At 43.0% G+C, this 27277-nt stretch overlaps 1 protein-coding gene across 4 annotated transcripts; it reads left to right on the plus strand.

Annotated features, from left to right (window-relative positions):
- The first annotated feature begins 171 nt into the window (after positions 1 to 171).
- ZNF217 (zinc finger protein 217) lies at positions 172 to 27277 on the plus strand. Of its 4 annotated transcripts, none has more exons than XM_048321903.1 (6): positions 172 to 258; positions 14117 to 15913; positions 17984 to 18109; positions 18942 to 20522; positions 23815 to 23934; positions 25177 to 27277. In XM_048321903.1, exons 2-5 carry the CDS (start codon positions 14518 to 14520, stop codon positions 23922 to 23924), a joined length of 3213 nt encoding a protein of 1070 aa, XP_048177860.1. In that variant the 5' UTR covers positions 172 to 258; positions 14117 to 14517; the 3' UTR covers positions 23925 to 23934; positions 25177 to 27277. The 4 variants fall into 4 exon arrangements, with proteins under 4 accessions (XP_048177860.1, XP_048177861.1, XP_048177862.1 ...); XM_048321904.1 differs by lacking the exon at positions 172 to 258 and adding an exon at positions 780 to 939; XM_048321905.1 differs by lacking the exon at positions 172 to 258 and adding an exon at positions 1153 to 1377.

A 27277-nucleotide genomic window follows, 5' to 3' on the forward strand; every position in this document is an offset into this window, starting at 1 on the left:
CCATCGCCCCTTGTCCCGCCTGAGGGACGGCGCGTGGCCACCGATGGGCGTGGCCGCGGGGGCGTGGCCAGCGTTGATTGAAACGCGCGGGGCGCGTGGCCAGCGAAGGCCCCGCCCCGTTCTGGGCGTGCCCCCGGCGCGGGGCGGGCCCATGGCGGGGGCGTGGCCCGGGGCTGCCCGAGCAACAGCTGCCGCGGAGCCGTTTACAAACAGTGCCCCGAGCACGGCGCGGCCGCTCCCCCGCGGCGCCTCGGTCAGGTGAGGCAGGGCTGGGGGGCACCTGCCGGGGGCTCCGGGCCCCCTCCTCCTCCTCCTCCTCCTCACCTTCCTCCGCCCCACCGGGGGCACCTGCGGGAGGCGCAGCCCCGTCCCTCGGGCGGCCTCTGCCGTGAGGGGCCGGTTGTGCGAGTGAGCGCGGGGGGGCCGCTGCCGCCGGGATGTCTGAAGGGTATGGGGCGCACCCCCCCCTGCACCGGTTGGAAGCGGGGCTTAGAGCCCCCCGTCCCCGCGCTGTCCCGGCGGCCGTGGGGGACAGGAGGAGGAGGAGGAAGGGCAGCGCGGGGCCGGGGGGGCGGAGGAAGGTCCAGGTGTGTGTGGCCGCGCCGGCCCCGCCCGCGGCCGCAGGTAGCGGCCCCTCCCGCCGCCCCCTCCCCAGCGCGGGGCGGGCGGAGCGGCGGCGGCCGGAGCCCTTCCCCAGCTCCCTCCCACCCCAAAGTTCGCGCTGGCCCCGCGCTCCCGCTGCCGCCGCGCCGCCGCCGCCCCCTCCCCTGCCGCCCCCGGGACGGGGCCGCGCTGCCGTTGAACACCTGGGGGGTCGCTCGGGCCCCCCCGAGGCGCCGGGCCGGGGCCGGGGCCGGTTCTCGGCCGGGGTGGGGGTGTGCAGCGACAAGAGACTATTTCTTTGTGAGTCAAAAGATGTTCCTGGAAGAAGGATTTGTAGTAAGTGGCTCATGGGGCGGGGGGGGGGGGGGGTGTGTGTTAATGAAAAGTTTATTGATCCGTTTTGCCAGTTTTTGTTTCATTTACCTTTGTCTTTCCAAGACCGAAGCCTTCCCGGTCATTTATTTAGCATCGTGTTTCTTTTTTTTTTTCCTTTTTTTTTTTTTTTTTAAAGGGGAATAGGAAGTTTAGAAAATAAATAAATAAGCCTCAACTGACTTCTCAAGCAACAAAAGAGGTTGCCAGGCGAGGACAATAAAATTCTAGAATATCCACAGATTGGATTTCATTCCTGTTCCGTGATACCCCCTGGACTTTCTGTTTTGGGGTGTGAGGCCTTTTTTGTTTGTTTGTCTCCCACACAGAAAACCTGCACCCAAAGTAAGATCTGTATGTTCTCTAATGAGCCATCCCATAAAATGTGCTGTGTGACTCCCAGTAAGTATTTGAATTGAAGTGTAATAGTTTTGAAGTGGTGGGGAACAAAAATCTTTCTGTTGGGTTATTGATCTGCTGATGAAAGGCGTTTGAATGTGAAAAGGGTTTAGTTTAGGGGGGTTGTGTGTTTAAAGGATTTTTTTTTAAGGCAACTTTTTTTTTTTTTTTTCATTTTTGAAATGACCTTGAGAGCTTTAAAACTACATCAGTTTCTACCAGTGGGTTTGAGGGGGAGGCAGGAGCAGAAGAATCTAGTGAAAATCGAAAATAGAAATAGGAACTGAAGTATAGCTGCAGTGAAATATTTTCTTATAGAAGTATGTGAAAAGGGAAGTTTTTGTAAGAATGTGTGAAAAAGAAGAGAGGGAAATAACGCAGTTTCAGATGCGGGAGGGGGGGAGAGAAGGGAGCATATCATTCTTCACATTTTATTAGGCCGTGAAATGCAGGAGTGATATGATCTGGAAGACACAGAAATAAAACGCCTAACTACAAGTTGAATAGCAGGCATTGACTTGCTGACCAATGCTTCCATGCTTGGTGGGGGCTGGTTCTGTGGCTGCAAAGGTATCAGAGCACAGGGCTATGACAATGGCTTGCAAATGCTTTAACGCCATGTTTTATTGCTCTTAGGAGCTCTTATTAACTGGAGGTTTGGGAATACGACTTAGACTTTAATTTGGGATGTCCACACTGAGGTTTCAGCCTTTCCTTGGATAATAGAAAAGGACAGTTGCAAATAAGTAGGATAAACTGCATTCTTTGGCAGAGGGGGAGGGAAGAGGGAGAGGGTGGAGGAGGGTTTTTTTTTCTTCCCCTTTACTAGTTCTGTAACTGAGTCAATATTTTAAGATCTGTAGCAGGAATGTGGCTTTGTGATCACTGATCTTTCTGCAACGTGTTTTTTTTTAATGAGCAATCTCGTCATGCTGAGCAAAATATTTGGATTTTCGATCTCACAGCTCTTTCCTGACACCAGCATCTGAGTTTTCAAGTTTAGCCTTTAAGTTTTTCAGGGTGGTGAATATGAAAAACAAATAACTTTAGAACCATGGTTATTACAGTGGTTATTGATTGGCTTGGCCTCCAGCCAAGCAACTCTTCTGCATGCACCAGAGTTGCTGATTTAAATTCTGTGGATTCGTTCTCATATGTTAGTCTTTTTTAATCTTTAAACAGCATATATGGCAATTTAGGAGCAGTAGTTCAGTTTTTAGTTAAGGTTGTTCAATTATGTCTTCATCGCTTTGGAGTTGGTTGAATGACTTGACATGAGATTAAGCACAACAAAAGAAAAGGCAGGGGAACAACAGCTGCCTTCCAGTACCAGAGCTCCAGATTCTGAGCAGTTCAGCATTTTACCTTTTACTATTACGTGGTGTCAGGTTTAAATGTGAATATTTCTATTCGCCTTTACAAGAAGCTCAGGCTTCCTGATAACACATCAGCCACTCAAAGCCTGGATGTTCGTGTTTTGGGGGTTGTTTGCCTGCTGCATTTTGAAGAAAATGATCTGAGGATCTGATACTGAGGGGTGAATTGATCTCATTAACTTTTAAGACAAAAGTAGCAAACAGTCCCCACTAGTTAGTACTTGTTTAGTTACTGTGTGGTAAGAACTTTAAGGTGTGTCCTTAATGGCAACTGACGATTCTTGTAGCGAAGCCTTGTTTATTTTAGGTAGATGTTTTATACAGAATTTCCAGTGGGACAAATTACTCTACTGACTGCACTTACTCTTTCTGAAGGCTGACTGTGAGCATAAGAGAATAATTTTGCCATGCTGCAATCAGGATATATTTAAAAACTGAAGCCATTAAGTTTTGCTGTGTATTTTAAGGCTTTTCCTACTTCCTTTGTTTAAACATTCTCAAACAGTGCATATCATCGATGAGTTTAAAGCATTCATATGGCACTGTTGGGGCCAAATTTAAAATTTAAATGAATACCGACGTTCATGTTGATCAAAACAGAAAAAGCATTTCTTTAAATAAGTGGATGTTTTCTGGTTTTGAGTGTGGTAAGGAGGCTGTATTGGTATCTTGTAAACAAAGTTTCATATTAAGTAGTCTTTAGAGAATGGCTTCCAGGCTTTGCATTGGAGAATTTCTTTTTTTCCCTCTTTAAGTGAATAATGTTTTTTGGTTTTGCTTTGTTTTGGTGGAGGGATGGGGAGAGCAAGATTTAGGGTAGGGGCTAGAAGGAGAGGGAGATAATAAACTTTTGCACCTTTTTATCAGACTGTCTTACACAAAAGGCTGCTTGATTCTGGTTTCCCCTTTCATTAGATCACACTCCAAAAATTCATTTTTGAGCACTTATTTCTAACCTTCAGAAAGATCTTCTCTTACCACTGTGTTTTCATTTAGAACTATGTTGATAGATTAATATGATATTTTATACAAAGTGCTAAGTTATTACTGTGATCAGGGGAAAATTATTTTAAAAGGGAACTGTGGGTTTCACTTAGACTTTCAAAACAGTGATTACAGTAAACTTTTAGTTACAAAAAAATCTGAGAGTTTGCAATTAAGAAGCTCTGGGGAAGTGTTAAGTAAATTTTAACTTCCCTTTGTTCTTTGGGACTTTCTGTTGTCCCAGCTCTTTCTAACCTGAATCTTGATTGGGAATGCATTGTCCTAGGAAAAGAGTCCATCCAGTGTATATGTAAATACACTCCCTCTTTCCTGTGTTATGAAATGCTGGCATATGGAAAGAGCAGCCCCCCTTTCCCCAAGGTAAAATGGGCTGAGCTTTCTTTTCTTTGCAAGAAGCTGAAAGAAGAGTTTGACCTTTGAACTCAGCCTCACATTTCCACGCTGCTTTCAGGATGATTAAATAACCAAGGATATTTGCCTGTGTCTTATGCTTATTTATCTCACTTCAAATGTTGTAATACGTAACTGTTGAGGTATTGTCTTTAAATATAGCAGGACAGTGCTTTGGGTTGCAGTAGGGCTGCCATGTGCCAGCTCAGCTCTCACTGGGGAGACTCTGCATTTACAGCCCCCCTCAGAGACTTCCCACATCTCATATCTGCATTATTTGCAAATGGCTTTTTACTTTCAACCGACTTTGGGGCATTTCTGATTACTTCGCCCCCCCCCCCCCCCCTTTTTTTAAGGTGACTTTAGGAACAAAAAAGTTTTTCTTCCTGGTGCATGAATGTGCTGAGGGGATTCTGCTGACTACTGTATGCGTGCTTTGAGAGAGATGTGACTCATTCCACAAGAGATTTGCAACTGAATACAAAAGTAAGGAAAAGGATATGACCAAGCTATGTAAGATTCTCAACACATGTTGTATTTTAGGATTAAAAAAGATTTTTCAGTGTATAAACTTAACTTGGTTTTTATGTGGTTCCAAACAGAAAGTTGCTCTCTCAAAATAATTTGCTTTTAGAAATGAACTTTTTTTTTTTTCTTCAGTGAAATTGCCAAATAATATCCTTTTGTTGCTGATGAAGCCTGTTTATGCCAAATGTGGGTGTATGTCAATGAGAAAAATACATTAAAACTTCTACTGTTACAATCATATGACTTTGGTCAGAGCATAGTTTATAGCTTATCATAAATCTAGCACTCTTGATTCTTTCTCCTTTTTTTTTTTTAAGTGCTGTGATAAGAGCAGGCTTTGCAGTTTCAAAGTAGAACAGGGTACACGCCTGGAAAAATGAGTTTGAAATTAAAAATATAGGTGACATACGTGTTTGGAAACACAATGAGGTGGAATTGGTTATCAGCCTGCCTTGAGGATTTCAAAAGAAAGTACAAGAGGAAATGTGGTTAGGATATGCAGGGAAATCTATGTAGATCAGGGTGACTTCAAGATTGGAGCAAAAAACCATCCAAGCAGAAGTGAATAATTGACTGGATGGTGCTTTCCTATGTGCTGCAGATTTTATGTAACTAAAAGTATCAAAGTCTGAGTTTGTTTATGCGCAATAGGTACACTTGCATTCTCACTGTAATAAAGGGAGTGCAGTTTGTCTCTGATTGAGCTGCATCAGGGAAACTGAGGCCCTTGTGCTGTGCTTACACTTTATTGTGATAGTTGAGAACTGTTCGGGTGAAATCCTGAGGTTCTCTTAGCTTCTCTTGGTACTCAGGAAGAAGCAAAATTAGATTTGCTTAGATTTACACCAAGGAATGATGTTTGGTACAGTGTAAGGAAAATGGATGTAAAGGTGGCCCAGAGAAGCCTCAATTTTTGTTCACCTTTCCTGTTTGTTTCTAACATTTTTTTGTTCTTATGCTGACAAAACTGGGAACTGTAGTTGCCTGTTTTGAAGCTCAATTTCTTGCAGGTGCTGCCTCTCCTTTACAGGCCAGCTTGGCCCTGTGCAGCCCAGGCTGTTGGATACATCATCCCACACACCCCTGTAGCCCACTGGTGAGGGATAATGTAAGGCTGGGTAACTAAAAAGTCTGCATCAGTCTCTGGGAGATCTCCCACCTGCGTGGGAGAAAGGAGGCAACTGCTTGAAGTGTCTGTTTCTATCACTTCTGTATTTTAGTACCTTCAGATGCTAGTCCAGGGAATGACTGAACTACAAGTAAATGTCTTTTCCCTGCACTCTGTATCTATTTCCATCTTTCAAGACTGACTTTTGCAAGCACCTAATTGTGGATGTGTTTGAGAGTGACAACTTCAAAGTGCTCTGCAGAGGAGAGGGATCAGATACTGCTCCGTTCCTTCCAAGGTGCAGCAGTTTGAGCTGTGTTGGGTCAGAGCTGGATTCAGAGTTGAAGCCAGGTGAGAGCACTAGGGCACATTAATGGCCTTAACAAAGGGAACTCTTTGGAAGTGACCACTTCTCTCCACTTCAGGAATAGTAAAATAGTCTCTTTTCCTGTTATTTCACCTATGCTGCCCAAAGGGATGCAACTTGCCTGTAATTGCTACAGAGGAACTCCTGGCTCTTGAGTAATAAGGAATTAAGTCTAATTTGGTAAACTGAATTTACCACTTTGTAGTTGTGGCTGCTGGAGAGACCTTACATCCCTCTGCCAAGAAGTAAAAAAAGTCAAATTTGCTTTTAAGGTCTCTGAAAATACCTTCTTCTAAATGAAAACCAAGAGTAAACATACAAGGCAGTCTGTGTAAGGTGAGACTGACTCAACAATAAAAATGTATCACTCATTCCACTGAGAGCCTTTACCTGCTGTGGAGAGAACAATAAACTGTTTTGTAAGGTAAGGGGTCATTGCCAGTTTAAGTGCATGTAACTTCTTGATTTAATGAAGTTGCATCATCCTATAGCAATGGTGAAATGTGTCTCAGACTTATTTAAAATAGGATTATTCTTGTGTCTTTCAGCTTTTGTACAACAGGTATTGGCCACTTCTGTTGTCTAAAGTACTCTTTGGTTTTGTTGTTCCTGAGAAATTCTCTCCTAATCGGGGGGGAAAAGGAAAAAAATCCAGCAGTTTGAGCAGTCCATCTGAACTTTAAAAGTCAATACTTACTTGTAGTGCTTCCTCCTTTAATGCCAAGAATTAGTCTCTTTTATATTTGCTCTTGCTCAGTGGAGGGAAAACATGTGCAAAATGCTGCAAGCTTATATGTTCCCTGCTTTAAAAGGCCTGATTGCATCTTTTGATAGAAGAGGCATTCAGTTCACTGAGGAGACACACTCAGCTCATCCATCCTCTGCCAAAACAGTTAGACATATAGCCTTCAAGAAAAAGGGACTCCACAGGAAAAGGTTTTTTAGAGAAAGAGGATATCCTTTGTTTTTATTAGTATAGATGTCTGAGAGGGGGGGAGGGAGCTTTCCTAATATTGTTCATTATTAACTATGAGTTATTTTCCACTGGTGATTAAAATCCTGTTTGCGAGACTTCAGGGGGAAAATGACTCGCATGTGTGTCTGTTTTATCTGACTACAAAAGGGCCTTCAACACAAAATCTTTCTGTGTGTGCAGAAATGCCTGGATAATAACAGTGTTGAATTCTGTATACGTCTCACTTTGGTTGTGTTCTTGTGAATTGTTTTAGGATCACTGCGTTGGAAATCTCTGTGGTGTTGTTAGAAGGGACTGTAACTGAGCTTCTCTCTTAGAGAGGATAAAAAGGATAAGCCACAAAAACCTTTCTAAGAGTTTAAGTTTAGGATAACTTTGAAATCTTCAAGCCTGAAGGATGAAGACTAACGAGAGGGACTTAAATTTGCAGATTGAGGGAGTGGAAATTCCAGTTTAGGGTCATCTTTTATGTTCTCTTTTCAACCTGAACATCTTCGTTTTGATCTTTCCTGCAACTGAAACAAACAACTCTCTTCCTCCCCTTCCTCCCCCTGAATCTCCATTTCCTTTACAAGTGCTTGTGGTAGTTCTTTATCAGGCTGAACTGTTAACAAAGTATTAAAAACAGTTTTGTGCTTGCACAGTTGGTATAAAAGGCTCGGTGTGGATGAGAAGCAGCATTGGAATCGCTCACGTGCTCCTCTACTAACAAAGAACACTCTGGGAAGTTGTGTGAAATGATCTACTGTTAAAAGATGGGAGTAGCTGTTTCCCTCCCTAGAAAGCAGCAGAATGCCCAGTAATGAGGAATAATTCATTGGCTTCTGTGCTGGTCTGCAAAATCAGGTTTTATCTGGGCTGGCTTTTATAACTTTTCCAGTGTTATCGTTTGATTCACGGGCAATGGATACTTGTATTCTTTGAGAAATAAGGTCATGGTCTGTGGCGCAAATACTGCATCATCTTCCCTAATTTAGGGACTATTCCTCCTGCAGACTGGGGTAGCAGAGGCATTTCTGCCTCACAGAGGAAACCCCCTCCTGGCCTGAAGTGTGACACACGCATTTCTGCTTAAGCGCAGAAAGGAAGTTCCGTGGTTGCCATAAAGCCCTGCTACCTGCAGAGACAGCCCTGAAATTTCAGGCCGTGGATTTTGGAAATCTGACTCACCTTTTGGGACAGATGGTGAGTGAGAACCTCACAATGACACTTGGCTTCAATTTCTGACTAAGCGTGGGAACTTAGGAATGCCAGGGCACACCAGAACTGCCCCCAGCATGGAGCTGGGGTCACTGCTGGCTTCTGCAGACATTACAGATGGCCAGGACACTGAAGGGGCATCTCAAAATCCTGGGGCTCCTGAATATTGTTAGGAGCTGTTTTAGGGTGGTATTTGTGCTTAACTTTGTAGGTGCGGTGCAGATGCCTTAGTTTTATGCATTGATATATATTTATATTAAAAAACGTTCTAAATAAGATGAAGTTCAGCCTCATCTCAGGTTTTATTTGAGGATTTGAAGTTGTGTTTATTTATGCGTGAGCTGCTCTGCCTGTGTTCAGTGTTACACCTGAATACAGCTGTGCCCAGATAAATAAGATAATATACATAAGGTAGTTTTTATTTGTGGTCTCAGTGAGGAAAAAGTGATGTTAACTGGCTTGTTTTATCTATGTTCCTTAGGCAGAACTGGAACAACTACAGCAAATCTTTGAAATTGAAATAATTTTAAAAAAAGGGGTTAAACTTGTAATTTCCAATAAGCAATCAGCAGTGTAAAATCTATTTACCAGCAATCTGTTCTGGGGCATAAACACACCAAGAGGAAAGAACAGTTCATGTAAAATGACTCTTGATATCCTGAAACTTCTTGAAACATGAGGAAAACGGAAGGGTTTTTATAAGTGGAAATGAGAGTTACATACAAGTTTCTCAAGTCCAATAGACCCAGTAAAAATGAAGGTGGTTGATTTGCAGCAGCTGGAAGAAGCTGGTCAGCTGAACAGCGGTAATTTTGCTGCTGGCCTTGAATTTGAGAATCTAAGAGTTTGTTGAGGTAGTTGGGTCTGAGTTTTTATCTGCCAGAGCAGAAAAGTAACTTTAGTGTCCTGGATTTGGCTGTAACTCTTCAAGTTTTCTCACTTCTCTTTTTCAGAAAGTGTTGCAGCAACTACTTTAACTTCTGTAATTGTTCCAGCTTGCTTTTTACAGTTTAACAATAGCTTTGCAGCACAAAACTAGCAGGGAATAGTTGTTTTTCCTGAGACTTGCCATGCAACTTTTATTCCCAGTGCTTCTGTAATGTGTTTAAAATGGGAAGTTCAATGGTTAGACTTGCTATTCTCCGAAAGGTGTGTCTAGATGTTTTTATTACATATTCAGGGAAATTTTGAAATGCAGGAAGTAGAAATGCAATAAAATTACTCCTGATAGGTCATTTCCCAAAGAAATCTTAAAGACCGTAATATGTTGTCTTTGGTTGTGTAATTTAATAAGAATAAATTAAATTCCTCTACAGGCACTTAATTAAACTTTTCTCTGTTTTAATAATCCATTTAAATGCAGCAGGGTTTTGGTGTGGTTCTTAGGTTGTGTGGCAAGTGCAATGAAAACACGATGTTCTCATCTGTCCAGTGGAATCTTCATGTGTGTTTTGTGGTGTTTATAAATACAATGGGTATCGCTGTGAACCTGCTGAAACACTTAGCCAAGGATGACTCAGTTGAGAGCTGAAGTTTGCTAAATGCTCAGGCTAAAACCTCTCCAGTAGTTTTATTCTTTCTTCTTCTCGATTTAAATATATTTCTAGTTGCATCAGGTGCAATAGGTGGCACCCTGGAACTGAGAGGAATTGGTCACTTCTGAACAGGTCACTCCAGGAGAATCCCAGGGGTGCTGTGCAGGTTCCTCCTGCCCTGCTCACTCCTCTTGGAGCAGCCCCTGGGACCTGTGGGCCCTGGACTGGGCAGGAGGGACAGGGGGACATTTACAGATGGGCAGGGAAGTCACAAGTGGGATTTCTTGACTTGTTTTATTGTGAGGAGCTAATTCATTCTATATTTTCAACCTTGAATTCATCTGTAGCGAGTTTATCGCTTGCAGCTATTGGAAGGAAGGATTTCCTGTTTTGTTCTCTTCCTTTACTCAGTATCTCTGATACTGGTGTGTCCTTTTGTCTTCTGAAAGTGAAAGAAGGCAGAAGAAACCCAGGCACTGTATTTTTTTTGCTAAGTTCATGCACAGACCTTCAGCCACAGTCACAGTGTTGCAGGTTGTCTACTTTTCTAAGGAAGCAACAGAACTGAGGCAACTCTGGACAGTTTTCCTGCTGCCTACGGGGTTTTGAATAACAGGAATGTAATTAATAAGCAGTTTTGGTCCTCAAATCCAAGGCATACTGTCTTCAGTAGGAAGAGAGGTTTGTTACTAGTGGATAAAATCCTGGTGGGGGTATCTGGGTTGTAGTTCCAGCATGTGTTGGCTTGTCTGAACAGCAAGAGCATAAAATCCTGCCTACTTGTAAAAGCTGTGGATCTAATCAGAGTGAAGTGTGTAATCACTAGATGCAGAATAAGAGTACAGCTTTCTAACTCACTTCCTGACTCCAGTACTTCTATTGTATCTTCTTCTCAGTTTAAATATATTCCTGTCTAGTTGCATCTGCACTTTTCTTCAGAAATGCTACCTGCAGTTTTTCTCCTGGTCTGTAGGTGCTCTCTTCTGCATATCCAAGAGCAATAGCTGCCTGAGCTGCAAAGAGGCATTTCAGATTCCTGAAACAGGAATATCTTGCTCTGTTTGCAATGCTGCCTAGAGGATGAGCTGTGGCTGCTTCTTAGAGCTGTTCAGAGCCTCCTATTAAAAGCAGTGAGAGCGCCAAGCAGTCAGCACAGCTTGGTGGAGGGTGCAAAGTGCTTTGATCCATGGCAGAAGTCTCCAAAGGGCTTGTTCAGACCTACTGATAGCCACTAAAATTGGCCCCAAGCTCTTGTTGAACTCCTCTCGTAACCCAGGTGTTGGTTGTACACTGTGTTTATGTGGTTGTGAGGACAAGGTTTTATTTGTCAGACAGCTGAGATGGGATTGAAGCAGCCCTGTTTCCAAAGACTTATCAGAGAAAATGTTATTGACTGATTGAGGTGGATTTTTCACACATGGGTGACCAACCTGGGGCCTTCCCTAGATGTGATCTGTGCCTGTCCCTTAAATTCTAATAAATCTGGAGCTAAGGCTGTCACAGTGTTTTATCCTAGGCTGGGTTTGGGTAGGGCCATGTGTGGTGGCCTGTGTTAGAAGGAGCTCTCTTGTCCCTCCTCTCACCTCACCTCAGAATGCCATGAAGGACACGACACTGAGGGTGGATTTTGCTGCTTCTCATCTGTTTCCTTTCTCCAGTGACATAATTCTTGTTGCTCTGTTGTGTATTTGTTGTAGTGCCACAAAGTGGGAGCGTAACAAACCCTAATTGGCTTTTTCTGTTTGTAGACATGAGCAAGGAAGTAGTGGATGATGAATTCCAGCAGTTCACTTTGTGGGACTTTAGGCACTGTGCTCTGGATCTGCCTTCATGCCCCAGAAATGCCTCTGGCCTGTCTGTAGGATGATTGTTCCACCTCTTCCTGCAGAGCACTTCCCTGTGGCTCTGAAAGCAAATGCAGTCAACTCCTAAGTTTGTTCCACTTTTTTAATCTTGCCTGGATTTTTTTTTAATTTGGAACTTAAGTTATTTTCAGGCAGATACTCACTGAGCTTTGCTGCAGCATGTTGGGTAAAAAAATACCTCTTAAAACTCCAGTAGAAACAGAACGAAAAGGCAAGTTGAAACATGAAGTATAAAACATGCTAACCAGCAGCCTTTGATATGTTTTTTCCTTAGTTTTACAAAAGGGAAAGTTTTTTGAATACTTGAGCTTCAGACTTTGGTTATGGCTCCTTCACCTGCCTACAGGGAGTGAGGGAAGGTCTGAGCTGAGAGGGGAAGGGAGAAAGGCAAGGGCTGCAGTAGCAGCAGAAGTGTCACCCCTCAGCCTGAACCTGCCTGTTACAGGAGGTTTTTGAGTCATTGTGCAGAGAGGAAGTTTTAATCATGGCAGTGACAAAACTGAAAACGGGGATAAAGGGCATAGTTAGAAAAGAGACTTTGGCTGCAGCAAATCCAGGTTCTGTCACCATCAGCAGTGATTTGTTACCTCTCAGACTTCCCCCTTACCCTGCAAGATCCTCCATTTGTGTTTAGCTTAGAGTAAGTCTTTGGCCCAGGCCTGAAACAACTTGGGATAAAAAAATACTTAGAAGTGTCTTGATACTAAATGTGCTGGTTGTGTAAACCTGGGTTAGAGGACTGGGCAGTGAAGAGACTTCAGGCTTTGGAGAAGCAGAAAAAAATGAAAGACAAGCAGCTGGCAACAACAATTTTCTCCTGTTACTGGCATTCTCGTGTGGTGGTGTTTTATTTTCTATTTTATTTTCTATTTTTACCCATCTTCATTAGGCCCCAGGATTTTGTGGTCTGCATGATGGGAAGGAGGTGCTGGCTTTCCAAATTAAAAGCAAGGAGTGTTCTCAGGGCAAGGCTGCAGGAAGTGGGTGAAGGGTTTGAGATGTTGGATCCTTGACTCCTGCCAGTGTGTTCTGAGGCTTCCTTCCTTAGGTGGTTCTCTTGCCTGGGCTGGTTTCTACTGAAATGGTGTTAGATTTAATGCCTTTAATGCCTTTTAGATTTAATGCCCACCTTTTTCTGTTCAGAAATTTTTCTGATCAGAAATTGCTGAGAGTCAACTGATAACCACGTCTTTTATCTGCTACAGCACCTTCTCCTGGAAACCTTACTGTTGCAGGGCTGTGGTTGAATTGTTGTCCTTTCTTTGGGTCAAATAAAGCAAAATGCTTCATTTTTTTCCATATAAAAGCAAGGCAGAGGTGGAAGTTGAGGTGAATTTTAAACCCCAACTGTGTCCATGTTTTCTGCTCTAAGAGTTATAGAGCATTATGTGTTTTGGGGCATATTAATTCAAGTCATGTGGTCACTGACCAGCTGGCTCTTAGGAAATAATTTGCCAAAGTTTGAGTCAGATTTTGAATGAATTCTTTTCATTAGCTATTACTTTATTTGGAAATGTCTCGGAATGATTTCTCTGCCCTTTAAATTAGTCTTGTATTAGTTTGCTAGACTTTTCCTTTATCCAAAAATTTCATCAACTGGAGTCCTGAACTCCACAGAACTCTGCTTTATCAGCCCAAAGAGTGGTGGCCATGAAGTTGCTGCTAGCAGACATTACAACTTTAGTAGACATAGAGATTTAAATGGGAGTTGTGATTAAAGAATTTTCTTTTTATAGTGTAATAGTTGGGCTCTGGGATGATTTAAATACTAAACCACTGTTGAAGAAACAGTGTCATTAGTTCATATTGAACTTTGAGATGTTCTTATTGTACCAGCCCAAAACTGTCACAGACATTGTAAATTTGTGGGTGATAGGAAAAGCTTTGAGTAGTGGGGCTGGTGAATAGTTCTTAATACAAAGATTTGTGCTGACATTTCCTGTGTACCAGAACTATAAAAGCTGATTCCAAGCTGTCTGGTCTTAAAAGCCTTTTGCTCAACAGCCTTTAGAGGACAAACAAGTGAAGTTTTGCTGTGGTTTTACAGGTTCAAGGAAAGGTTACTTGGGCTGCTATGTTTGTTATGAATTCAGGAGTGCACTGAAATACGGTTTCAGCAGCTTTGTATAACTGGGTAAGAGCAGGTTTAGAAGGGACAGAGAAAGTCTTGCAAGAAAATAACAACTGTAAACAGAGGGATGTTCAAGACCAAACGATTTCAGCTGTGGCAGGTAGAAAAGCGACCAAGTGCCTTCTACCTATCCCTCATTGGCTCTTAAAAATATGCTTTGTTCTAAAGCACTTGATGGTTCTCAGCCCTAATATTTTCATTATTTGGGAGACAATACTTCTATTTTGAAAAGTCTGACTAACTCTTTTCTCTCTTTCCCAGGTGCTGGAGTTCTTTGTGGCACTGAACTTGGCCTTGAGTGTATTTTATCCAATGCAACTATTTGAAATGTTTGTACAACAAAACTAAGTGCAACTGACTGTATCTGTAGACTTGAAAAAGCTGAAGAAACAATTCAGAAAAACCTCATCCCATCACTGACTGAACCTTTGGATACATTTGCTGGGATGTGTGGAAGCACATAAAGCTGAAGAAGAAATAATTTTTTGCTGGTGGGGGGGGAAAAAAAAAATTTTTTTTTCCTGGCAGAGGTTTTCCAGGTCAGCAGACTTGTAAGCACATGTTGGAGAACTCTACAAGTGTCCTTACTGTGATCAGGGAGCACCCCCAAAGAAGTGCAGCCTTCCACTAAGACATGTAATAGGGAGCAGAAGGGAGGAAAGATGCCAACGCAGCCTCTCCTGGCATACATGGACGGACCCGATGGAATAGCCAGCGCCGTTGGTGCCCAGATGGAGAACAGCGATGCCTCCATGACAATAAAAGGGACAAACACCATCTCCTACAAGAGCTTGCAGGAGAAGTTCCTCATGCAGGCTGAGGGCTGCATGCCCCTGGACTGCATGTTCTGTGACGAGAGTTTTAAGCACCCTGAAGAGCTGGGGAAGCACGTGTTAACTCAGCACAGGCCCACGCTGTGTGAGCCAGCCGTGCTGAGGGTGGAAGCAGAGTATCTCAGTCCTCTGGATAAATGTCAGGTAAGAACCAACTCACCCTCACCGAGCAATGAGCAGGACAGTGAAGAACTTAGCTGTAAAGTTTGTGGGCAGACGTTTGATAAAGCTTTTGACATTGAGGCACACATGAAAAAGCATAAAGATTCTTTCACATATTGGTGTAATGTTTGTGGGCGAAGATTTAAGGAGCCGTGGTTCCTCAAAAATCATATGAGAACACACACTGGAAAACCTGGTTCTAGAAACAAGCACCAACAAGGCTCTGAAGGCCCCATAACAATAAATGAGGTGGTGCAGGAGCACGTAACTGAAAATGTAACGTCACCTTACAAAATTTGTATGGTTTGTGGTTTCCTATTTCACAATAAAGAGACTCTAATTGAGCACAGTAAAGTGCACACCAAAGAATCAGTTCCCAATGGTGAAAGCCCCCAAGTGACTGCTGAAGTCAATGCAGAAGAAACATCTCAAAACCAGGAATTTTTCCAGTTCTTGAACTTAAGACCAAATTCAGTTCCGGAAAAGGACAAACTGCAGAAACTTGCAAAGTGGATCGCTGAACTAGATCCTTTCACCACGTATCAAGCATGGCAGCTGGCTACCAAAGGTAAAATTGCAGTTGGCCATGGGCAGATTAAAGAACCAGGGCAAGAAGGAAGTACAGACAATGATGAGTCATCTTCAGATAAAGAAGAACTCTGTGAAATTTGGAATGCAAATAAAAGTAGCCAGGCTGAAACTACAGGGAAGTCAAAGGTAAATAAAAACAGTTTCACAGGGAATGGTAACTTAACCCAGGACAAACTGAAACATCCCGCTGGTGAAGTGCCTTCTATGGAGATGGATTCGAAATCATCCCAGAACAAAGAGAAGCCAACCCACTGCTCCGAGTGTGGGAAAGCCTTCAGGACATACCACCAGCTGGTCCTTCACTCCAGAGTGCACAAGAGGGACCGGCGGGGTGATGGAGAGACTTCCACTGCTGCCAGGACCTACTGTGCCGATATCATTGCAAACCTGGAGGAAAACGGGGCAGCAGAGAGAATGGAAGGAGGCTCTGAGGATGGCTCTGAAGATGGGCTTCCAGAAACAATTAATTTAGGTGAGTAGCACTGGGAGCACTTCAGTTTGAAGTGGCTTTTACTGACTTGTTTAGGAACTCCTTAGAGCCAAAGAATGCGTTGTGCCTTTCTGTTATCTTTCCAGAACGTGATAGGAAATGTTGAAAAACTAGATAGGGAATGTTATGGTGGGGGAGAGGGAACAGAAAAATGAGAGGGAAAGAAAGGTTTGGATGCTGCCATTTTGAGGTCTTTGAAGTTGTGGTGGGCCTTCTTGTAGTTAGTTACTGGAGTCATGGAAATAGCTTTCGTAACAATGAGTTTAACAATCAAAAAATCACTGTTTACTCACCCCTTATCTCTCTCTAGCTTTACTGGATGCTTTGGAGTGTTCCATATCCCTTCTCACCCGGCACATGTTTTCAAAGAGTATTTTTGAAGAAATAATTGCAGTTTCACTTTTTTCCCCCCTGTATCTTGTAAGGGCAAAAAATGCTCAGTGCTCAATACCAGCAGTTTTTAAGACCTTGAGAAGTAAAGAATAATTTAAAACTTTCTGTCTAACTGCAAGTTCAGTGTTTGTTTTGAACAGTAATTTGAAAGCCTAAATGTCAGAGCCAGCACGTTTGAATCATTTGTGTCAGGGCACAGGCTGTTAATATGTGGACATATATGTAAGAGAGGTTCATCTTTAACTCCTCTGCCTTGAAGGACTGCTGACGGTGTGGATGGCCTCCATCTGTACATTACCCAGGATTAATTCTGCATGTCACAGTGTCCCAGAAAAGCAAGTGATACTGAATGATTCCTTAATTGAAAAAGATTGCATGTCAGGGGACAAAAAGAAAGTCTGGCAGCTAATCTCCCCTTCTCTGTGACATGCGCCCAGCCGGCAGTTCAGGAACAGACACTTGCATAATCTCAAGGCAAGACACGACGTACAGAATGTCCTGGCACCCACACAGGGCTGACTTTGCCATTTCTGGTAATGTGCAGCCCTTTATTTTGCCTCCAGGAACAAAGGAATGAAATGATTACCTAATGTGAAGTTGCTTGTTTTGTTTCTCAGTCTTATCCTAAAGCAGAGCAGATTTTGGTGTGAGCTGCTGAGTCACACCTCTGGAGACACGAGCTGTTTGTTCAAGTCAGCCAGGGCTGAGCCATACGCAGCATTTCCAGGAGAGAAACTTTCCAGCAGGCAGGAACCTCAAAGAACTCTTTTAAGCTCTATTATATATCCCACTTCTTAGTCACACCAAAGGTCTCTTTCCTCCTCCTGGTTTCCAGTCAGCCTTGCTGTGGGTATTGAGTGGAGTTGTCTGGGTTTTCAGTGGAAGCTGCAGAGCAGTCGCAGTGGCTGCTGCTGGTTGTTGGGTGAATTCTCTGCCATTCCGCCGTCCCTGCCGCCCTCCTGTGGCACCTCCTGCCTCTGCACTGGAGTGGAACCGCTGGGACATCCCTGGATTTGTACCTGGAATACACGGGTCACCCATTGGGACACCCTGGCACTTCCTCACTCCATATTAATGGATTGAAATAGGACTCATCAGATCTAAGGATGCTTATAGGAAATATTCTTCATCCAATCTAAGGAGTGTCTCTACATAGACACTCCACTGATTAGCACAGAAATAATATCATCATTAGAATTAATTAATTAAAAAAAGGCATCTTTGCCTTCCTTCCCCACCTCCCTGTGTTTGGCTGTGGTGCACAGAGCACATTTAGTCTGAATCATCCCACTCACACTAATTCAAGCATTTCCTTTAATAAAATAATACAGTTTATAACCTGTGTATTTCAGATGGGCCATTCTCCATCAAGATCCTGTAGATCAATAAAGACAAATTTTTTTTTCTTCTTCTTTGAGCCCTTGTTTTGCATCTTGTTTGTTCTCTGGGCTCCTTGGTCACAGTCACAAACCACAGTGTTCTGGACAGAAACCTTTTTAACTCTTGTGCTCTCTGATTACTCAAAGTTACTTGTAGACCATAGGATTTGACAGCAGTTCATAATTTTATGTTTTTCCTTGAAAAAACACTGTTACTGTGTTCAACAAGACTGCAAATTTGCGTTTGCTCTTCATAATATGGCTGTATTTTCTCCCAAAGATAAAAATGAAGACAGTTTGGAAAGAACAAAAGTTAAAACCCTCGGAACCTCCAGAGAATGCAGCTACTGTGGAAAGTATTTTCGCTCCAATTATTACCTCAATATTCATCTCAGAACTCATACAGGTAAATGGGGGCTTTACCTTTGGAGGAGGGGAGGGAAATCTGCTGAATCCACTTGGATGGAATGTTTGGTTTTGCTTATGAAAAACAGAAATTGCCTTCAAAATTGTTGAGTAAGGACAAAGTTTTCTCTAATTCTAAAGAAAAAAATCAAATAATTGCAATTAAAATTGATTTGAATTATTTACATAAGTGTATATATTTTTGAACACGGTTAATTACATTAAGTATTGTTGAAACTATATATTTAAAATTTTAGATTTTTTTCTGCTTTTAGCAGTGTAGCAAAAGTTTAGGGTTTGGTTTTAGTTTAAAAACCAGCCTCTTTCTCAAGTGTTAAGTTGGTTATCTGCCAGCTGCTGCTACCTGGGGACAAGCTGAGTCTCTTTATCAACTCAGCTCCTTGTTTTGCATAGCCAGACAAACCCTTCCTACGCCTGCCTGTGTGCTCCTTGGGAAGCAGCTCTGTTTACAGCTGAGCTGTCCCGTTTGTGTTGGGAATAGGACACTTGTGGGATGATCAAGGGCTGCAGCTTGTTGGGGTTGACCCAGAGTTCCACTCCTTGCTTATCTCTGCCAGACACGTTGTCAGCTCCCATCTCCATCCGTAGCCAGCGTGTGGAAGCATCCCAGTGTAGCCAGAAGATGTCACTGTAGTTAGTAAAAGCATTAAGATGCTGTTGTTTAAATGATTTAGATGAGTTTGGGACTTCAGAGTGTGTGAAGGGGAGAGAAGAATCAATTTTAGTGGTTTAGAGTCCACATTATTCCCTTGTGTTTGTGATCGAGACTTCAGATCTCGTCAAACTTACTTACTGATAAATCTGTGTTGCAGGTGAAAAGCCGTACAAATGTGAATTCTGTGAGTATGCAGCAGCCCAGAAAACGTCCCTGAGGTATCATTTAGAGAGACACCACAAGGACAGGCACGGTGACAGTGCAGCTGATGGGAAGGGTGACAGCAAAGGTTCCCTGCGGGGTCAGGAGACGGCGCTGTCACTGGCTGCTGATGCTGCTCCAGAAACCAAAAATTTGAAGAGGCTTTTTGATGGTGCCAAAGATGCTGAGGGCTGCCCACCTGCCAAGCAGCAAAAGGAAGTTCTGTCCTTGAGCAATGCAATAGGCAGCACAGTCTTTTTAAAAGTAAAGAACAATTCCAGGGAATTGAACAAAGCTTCTGTTTGTAGCAATCTGAATCAAATACCTGAGAACGTGCCCACTCCTTACCCGGAGAAACTAAAGGCTGAGAAGGAAACAAAGGAAGCTCAGCCTAAAAGAGAGAGAAAGGCTTCTGTGGCATCAGAGGAAGATGATGTCCAGTACATCTGTGCTTTTATTGGTGGCAAAAATGTGAACGATGTGCAAGAACGCACTGAGAACTACAAACGCAGACCTGTCGTGGACTGTCACGAGCAGCCCTTGGACTTATCCAGTAAGACTTCCCAGGAATGTTCAGTGGTTGCAAGCAGAGGCCTGCTGGCCCCCAGCACCTGCCCCTTCTGTACCTACAGGACATTTTACCCCGAGGTCCTCATGATGCACCAGAGGCTGATGCACAAGTACAACCCTGACACGGTTAACAAGAACGGCTACAGGAGCAAGGCCGTGGCCAAGGCCCGGCGCACGGGCTGCCCCCCGGCCCTGCTGGGCAAGGATGTGCCTCCTCTGCCTCTCCATTCCAATAAAAACAAGGCTTCCCCAAATCCACAGCAAAAACCCTTGCAAACGGGGAAAGCCAAGCAATGTACTCCTCCACAGAACAAAGCCTCTCTCTTCTCAGCGAGCGAGTCGAGCAGCACAGCCCCGAGTAACCTCAAGTCTCACAAACAGCAAAGTAATCTTGGAACTCAGGCAAATAACTACAGACAACCTCAGCAAGAAGTGCACTCCAGTTCCAGTATCTCTCCAGTACTGGACAGAGTGAAAAGATCTGAATCTAAAATCAAAGCTCTGGGTGCCCCAGTGACTCAGTCTGGTCTAATCAGCAGCAGCATGAATGGGGTTCTGGAGTCTCACCTCAATGAACCTGGCTGGGCTTGCCACCGAGGGAAAGACTATCTCTGTAGTAAATCTGGGAGCAATGCAACTCTGGACTATGGAGAAACCTCTTCCAAACGGATGAAACCTACTCTGGTAGCTGTGGAGCACCTGGACTCTCCAATGGCTAATTACAGGAGATACGAAATGAGCAGATTCCGTGTTGCAAACAGATATGCAAATCTGCTACCTCAGGAATATCCTCGCACCAAACCCGCATCCTCCCTTCTGCCAACCAAACAAGGGCTTCTCAGTGCAGATGATGTTGATCCTCCCAACGTATTGACTGCTCTCAAACCTTATGAGCCATACAGCTCTGCATCACTTTATGGTTCTTGTGGATCTAGCAATGGCCAAGTAACCAGCTCGACAGGAGAAGGTCAGTCCCTCCTTCCTCCTCAAATCTCTGACGCTGCTGCACAGGGAGGTGAATGGGATAGAAATAAGTGTGTACCCACCTTGAAGCATTGAAAATATGTCATTTCACCAAGTCCAGCCAGTGCTTGGATTTTGTATTTAAAATCCAGATTCAGCAAACTCCTGGCTTGGGGAATTAGGCATGGAACGTTTGAATTTTAAAGAGGGATCTGGAGTTCCTCGAGTTCCCCCCTCCCCTCTGTCATGGGTCTCTGATAGCAAACATGCATTGTTTGCTCATCAGAGCACTCCAGACATGTTGACTAATCCAGGATATGGAATGAGCCTTTCTGCTTAATATGCCAGAAGTCTTGGACATCTGGAATATTAATAAAACTTCTTACAAAAAAAAAAAAAGCTGTCGTGGACAATTGTTCCCTTCAAGAGCAGAAAAGGATGTATAGCAGATCATAAAACTGATTTAAATCTTCGACTTCTGCTCTTCAGTGGGTTTTTTTTAAATGTTTAACGTTTAGTAGGAACAGAATACTTTGTTAAATCAAGACAACAGATTTCTGCTATTCTAATTATGGTGTAGTAATGCTCTGTGGAAACTTCTGGGCCTAGCAGAGATAAATGATTTGTGATGTATTGGGAGAACTCTGGTACTTTTACAAAATACATACTTTTTGTGTTTTATCCTTGGTCAACATTCTCAAAACTTAGCAGGAGACCAAGATTAAAAGGTGCTGGGTGATATTTAAGCAGTTGTCTGACTGTTTGTAGAAGCTGGTATTTAAGCTGAGGTCAGCATGGACTTAGCTACAAATATAGGACTTTGAATTTTGAAACGAAGATCCCATTATAAAAATGAATAGCCTGTGTGAGCTGTGTAGTCTTGAAGTCTCTGAAGTTCCTGAACTCTGAATGCTCCCATTCTCTGGAAGCAGTAAAGTTGCTCTTCTGAAGTAAGTCTGGGATGGTAACAAGCAGGGGTGTGTTCCCTTAGGTCAGAGCAAACTGCAAATACTGAATCCACTTTTATGAGGAAAAAAGAAATCTATTTGCTCACTCTGCTCTGGTTTTTGTTTGCTTGTTTTAATGTGGCAGGCTTCAAAAATGTATCACAGTTACATGTAAATGCGCAGTGGGTTATAGGGAAAGGTGAGGGAAAAGTGACACAGTTTTGTGTCCTGGCTGGGCAGGGAGTGGAGAAGGAAAAGCACCACAGCTGGGTCACTGGAGAGGTGGGGAAATGGAGTTAATTCCTGGTTTCATGCAGAGCTTCGTCTGTGTACCCTGAATTGCTCTGAGAAATGCAAAATGGGCACTGGGTTCTGCACAGGGGTGCCCTGGAACGCAAGTGTTGTTGCTGACCTTGGGTTCCTGACGATGTGAGAGGATGAACTGTGGAGAGGGATCAGTGAGTGAGGGAGGGATGGGGAAATGCTGTCAGCAGCGTGGGCCAGGGCAGCCTGCTGAATAGAGCTCATGCAGCTCTATTTCTAAACAATGACTTCACTGGAATCCACCTGGCTCTTCTTTTGGAAGCTCCACCTGTGCCAGAGAAATCTCTGTGCTGGGCTTTGCTTCCTCTTCTTTGGTGCAAGCCTGGAGACGCTGCGCTGCAGTCAAGAACTTTGCGCTGTTTTTTGTTATTTAGAGCTCTCAGAACTGTGGCTGCAGATAATTTGACAGCATTGTTGTCATGGAAATGAGGATTTCATTGTTCATTACCCAGTGCTGGCTCAGGGCGAGAAAAGCAACTTTTTATGGCTGTTACCTCCATGGAAAGACTTGTGAAACAAGCCCCCCTCTATTGGGTTTTCTTAGCAACTTCAATTAAAGCCTTGGGCAGGAAGATGTAGGTTTGTGAGGTTAATTTCTTAATTTTTCAACCAATTCGCCTTGAAGTACCCAACCCAAACCTTGATAATTATTGAGAGGGTACAGGGCAACAGGCAAGCAACTGGTAACAGTGTTAGAATTTTATTGTGAGTGGAGACTGAAAAGTTTACTGAAATTCTTTTTGTTTTTCGTTAAAAACCTGAACTAGAGCAGTTTCTGTAGACTTGCACTCCTCCCAGCCGTGTTGTGTGATACCATCTGCAGAGTTGTGCAGGTGCAGACCTGCAGCTTTCTGCTCTCTGCCTCTCGAACCCTGCTGATATTCTAAACCACGATGTCAAAACCTTCTTCTAAGGGCCCGTGTGCCTTGTGGCAACATTCTTGAGGTCCCCCGAACATGTTCTGTCGCATGTTAAATGCTGGATCAAGTTGTCAGGAGAATATGTTCCACTTGGCAAACTTGATTAAAGCATGATGCCTTCCCTTATTGCTTGTAAGCTTTGCCATCCCGTGTTGCCCTGAAGAGACAGAAACATTCTGAAACCACTCACTTTGTGTTATTCTCAAATTAGTTGCCTTTGCAATGGCAACATGTTATCAAGGATAACCTGTTGGCTGATTGATTTGGCAGAGGCTGCAAATTAAAGACAATTGCTCGTGACACACTCCAATGGCTCCGTGGATTCTGTTGAAATATTAATTTAGCGGTGCCATTTTCATTTAATTAAAGCTCTCGAGGTTTTTTCAATGCTGCATTGCAAGCTTTCATGGAATATGGATGGCAGTTGGGCTTTTTGGATCCTGGGGGAGTAATGATTTCTGGACTTTTTGCCTTAATTTTATGAAGTGTTTTTGACTGCTTGCCTAAGCTAGTAAGACTTAATATGGAACAGGCATTGATTTCACATATATAAATCTGGATTAATGGTCTCAGATAAACATGAAACTGCCTGTATACTAGACTGAAAATTGCTTAACAAAGGTCTGCAAGTAAATGTGCATTAACACTCTTTAAAGTGTCACGAGTTCCATATAATCCATGATGGCAACAATGAAGTATCCCCAGTTTCCCTCTCAAATACTCACTGAAAAATTCAGTTTTCAGACAAATGGCAGGAACTGAATTAGGCATTAAGGGTGCAGCACTTACACCTCCTTAGGTGAGGCCTCTGCTGTGGGATGAGTTAAGCAAAGACGTTTCTTTCTTGCAATAAAATGAGCAAAATTTGGACCTGGACATGACGTGGATAAAACTTAGCACAAAGTTGTTAAATTATTTCTTCATTCTCCTTGTATTTATTTTGGATCCTGAATTTCATATAATGTTCTTCTAGGACTAGGAATATCTATAGTTTTGAGGCCTGATTTTGAGATGATCAGTCAAGGTATTTTGGATTCTGGATGCTGATGCAGACCTGAGAGTAGCAAGAAGTAATTCTAACTGCCTTAAATGACTTTTTTTCCAGGAAAGAGATCGGTGTCATACCAACACTTACCCAGCAATCTGCTGCAGAAGAGAAGTTACGAGCCCTTCATGGGGAACACGCCCTTCAGACCCAGTGACAAGAAGAACTGAATCACTCAAGGTAAACAAACCTTCTGAACTAATTGTTGCTTAAATGTTGCATGAGGTACTCGTGGCATCAAAGGTTCCTGCACAGCATGAGGGGAGGCTGTGAAAGTGTGAGCCTGAAAAGATAAAAATTTCCTCCTTCTTACAGCCAAATGCTGGGGTAGCAGCACTGATTGTTTTGAGTAGTGGTAATGGTTTGTTTGATAGGTACAGAGATGCTCCTTTTTGAAGAGAAATGGGAGGGTAATGCTAGATAAATATATTAATTAGTTCCAGGGGGAAGTGTTCAGTGAAAGTCAGCAAGTCAAAGTGAAGTCAGAAAGTCAAAGTTCAGTCAGTCCCTGAAGGTGGAGGAGTGAGGTGTGGGGAAGCAGAAATGAGAGGAAGTGCCCGTGACACGCTTGGTGGGTGCTGGGGGAGCTTGTGGTGGTTGGGCCTCGAGGAGACGCAGACATTGCTCACTCTGCCACTGCTGAGCACCCAGGGCTGCCTCCGACCGCAGCTCTGGGGTGGCTGCTTTCAGAGGGAGCTGAGGGTTTCCTTACAGATTCCCTTGGTGACTCCAGAGGTGATTCCAGATGGTTTTTCCTCTGTTTGAGGGTGGGGAGGGTGTGCCCTCCTAGGGAAGCAGGTCCAGTGAAATCTTTACCCTGGTGCTTTGAGTTCATCTCCTCGGTGCTGCAGCTCTGTCTGAGACCTGAACACCCCCCTTGCGTGTGCACCATCCCTCACTGCTCAGCACAGAAGTGCTCTGTGGGACTGGAAATAAATAGATCTGTTTGCCTTTTTCAAACCCAGAGCTACAGATAATTTCCCTCTTGCAAATTTAAGGAGCATGTCTGGAATGCTGTAGCACTTGGGCCAGCACACATGATGTTATGGAAAGATTTTGGGAGCAGAGCTATCTAACATCAAGCTGACAGCTTCTAAAACACTTTGATTTCTTGGTATTCTTCTAATCTTACTGCTCTCATTGTCCCCCCGCTAAGCATAGTTGTGTCTGGTTGTGCTGTTAACTTGATTTCATGCCTGAAATTCTTTTTGGGGCTGAGCATCTTCCAAAGTACATTTGATTGCCAGCTTTTATTTGGCAAATAGAAGACCCAGACTTACATGGCAATACCAATTCTTTAGCAAGGCTGTGGAAGGAATTCCCTTTGTTGTAAAGACACTCCTTACAACAGAAACTGTGCTGTACTATTTTATAGCTGCACACCACAAACTTAGTGGTTTTTTTCTTCTTTCTTTCCCCCAGGTCTGAGGACACAAGTGCATATTCCATGGCGTTACACCTGCAGTTCATCCCCTGAGGAAGAGAAAACGGTGAAAGCTACTGAACTAAGCTGTGATTGTACTGTATATAGAAACACTACAGTTTTATAATATTGGTTCTTTTAACATTTTGTACCAAATAGCCATACAAAGTAGTCTAAACAATTGGGTTATGAAGGTGTGTGGAGAACGTATATCTTGACCTTGACTTTTGAGTATTTTTCATTAGAATTAATTGACCAAATATTAGGTAGGAGTTCTATTTTTACATACTTGAGCGCTGCTGGAGAGTTTCTCTTGGAAAGAATATATATCGTTGCACCTCAGGTAAACTGTAAATATTGAAGTTGAAATCCTGTTGGCTTAATGCTCTTTTTTCATAAAAGTGAAAGTTTCTCATCTGTTGGTTTTTTTCCTGTTGAACTATGTTAGTTTTTTAAACCAAGTTCCAAATAAACTGTCTGAAACTGTCCGGTTTATAAATGTTGTGAACATTAAAGCAACGGTGCTGACTTTGTGCTGATCTGCCTTGGCTGGGTGAGGACCAGGACGTGCTGGAGGGCTCTGGTTCTCTGGGGTTGTTTCCAGCATGTTTTTAAATGCAAGCATGAGGCAATACTTGACATTTGGATTTCCTGAAATGTGGTTGGATTCTTCTCTTGGCTTTGGTTGCTGTTCTTCAGAGAAGCCTCTTAAAAACACCTCTGCCACCATCCAAACAGAAAATCCCTGGGACTTGCTTGAGAAACAATAATAGTCTCGATGTTTCACATGTTTGGTTCTGTACTAAGCTCCACACAGTCACATTTAGAGAAAAAAACTTCTTTGCACCGTTGTCCAAAGCTGCAAAGTCTCAAACAACAGACTTGAAATACGAATTTGGGATCTTCAGACTTCAAAAGGGATGTGGCTGTGGTGGAGCCTACTTGACTGTGCTTGGAAGCTTCTTGATGTCAAGTTTTAGCATCTACTGGGTGTTTAAAATGAGTGAGAAATAACCTGTAAATGGGAGACTATCTCCTTTTATTTTTTTGTGAAGACAACAAGAGTTTTTTCTAATGCACATGCAGTTCAATTTTTGTAAAGGGAAGATGGCCAGTTACCAGCCAGTAAAGCAGAACTGTTGCATATTTTGACTTGCCTTCCTCGTTTCTTCTCATGAAGTTGTAGTTAAGAGTTAATTCCTTCTGTACCTGGCTTTGACTTCCATATATTTTAGTAAAACAAAACAAAAAAAATTAAATATTTTGCACTGTTCATTTTGCTCTCTTCCCTCCTACAGCAAATGTAAAATAGCAAAACCTAGAAACTCTTGTTTTTTCATTATGCAATTTGAGATGTTCCAGTTGTCTTGGTTCCTGTAAATGGGACTGGTTTTTAATGTTTCTGTAAACTGGCAATGGAATGAAGTGCTGTGTATCAGGAAATTGTACACTATTGACCTGTTTTCCTGTTCATAAACTGAGCCATATGTACATAATCTAGATTTTTGTTTTCCTAGTTTTGCACTTTTATAGCCTATTTTTTGAAGATGAATTCACTTGGAAAAGGGTTAATCTATTTTTGTGTGTGATCTCTCCCTGTCCCGGAGGGTGCGTGGCTGTCACTGCTCCGCCTGTGCCACTCGGGGCAGGGCTGCTTTTTAACGTGTTTCAGCAAACAGACCTAAGGCTTGTTTGTTTTTAATCTCCCTTCATGCTGGTACAGTGTCCCTCAAGGCTTTTTTTGGGGTTGGAATGGAAAAATGGACCTGAAGACTCCATTCCATGGCAGCACCACCCTGTGCTTCAGAACACACTTTGCCCATCAGTATTAACTATTGGGATACTACTGGTTTTGTATGTTCCTTTGGAAATAACAGCGCATATATAGAGGTACAAATTGTTGATTTTTTTTCCTTTTTTTTTTTTTTTTTTTTTATTTTTAATGTATTTATTTCATTCCATTTTGTTCTATTTTAATTGTTGGAACCGGAAGTCGGCAAGCAGCAGGCACACATTACTCATTTAATTTATGATGTATTTCACTTTAGTTGAGTATATTATTACATGTGGATGTAAATATAGACTTGGTGTTTTGCAAAA

The sequence above is a fragment of the Corvus hawaiiensis genome, chromosome 17 (genome assembly GCF_020740725.1).
Source record: "Corvus hawaiiensis isolate bCorHaw1 chromosome 17, bCorHaw1.pri.cur, whole genome shotgun sequence".
NCBI classification, from domain to species: Eukaryota; Metazoa; Chordata; class Aves; order Passeriformes; family Corvidae; genus Corvus; species Corvus hawaiiensis.

Excerpts from the sequence above, each read along its gene's own strand:
- ZNF217 (XM_048321903.1), top strand. The coding sequence starts at position 14,518 with ATGCCAACGCAGCCTCTCCTGGCATACATGGACGGACCCGATGGAATA. Across the intron at positions 18,110-18,941 it reads TCATCTCAGAACTCATACAG|GTGAAAAGCCGTACAAATGT; the intron begins GTAAATGGGGGC and ends TCTGTGTTGCAG. Across the intron at positions 20,523-23,814 it reads AACCAGCTCGACAGGAGAAG|GAAAGAGATCGGTGTCATAC; the intron begins GTCAGTCCCTCC and ends CTTTTTTTCCAG.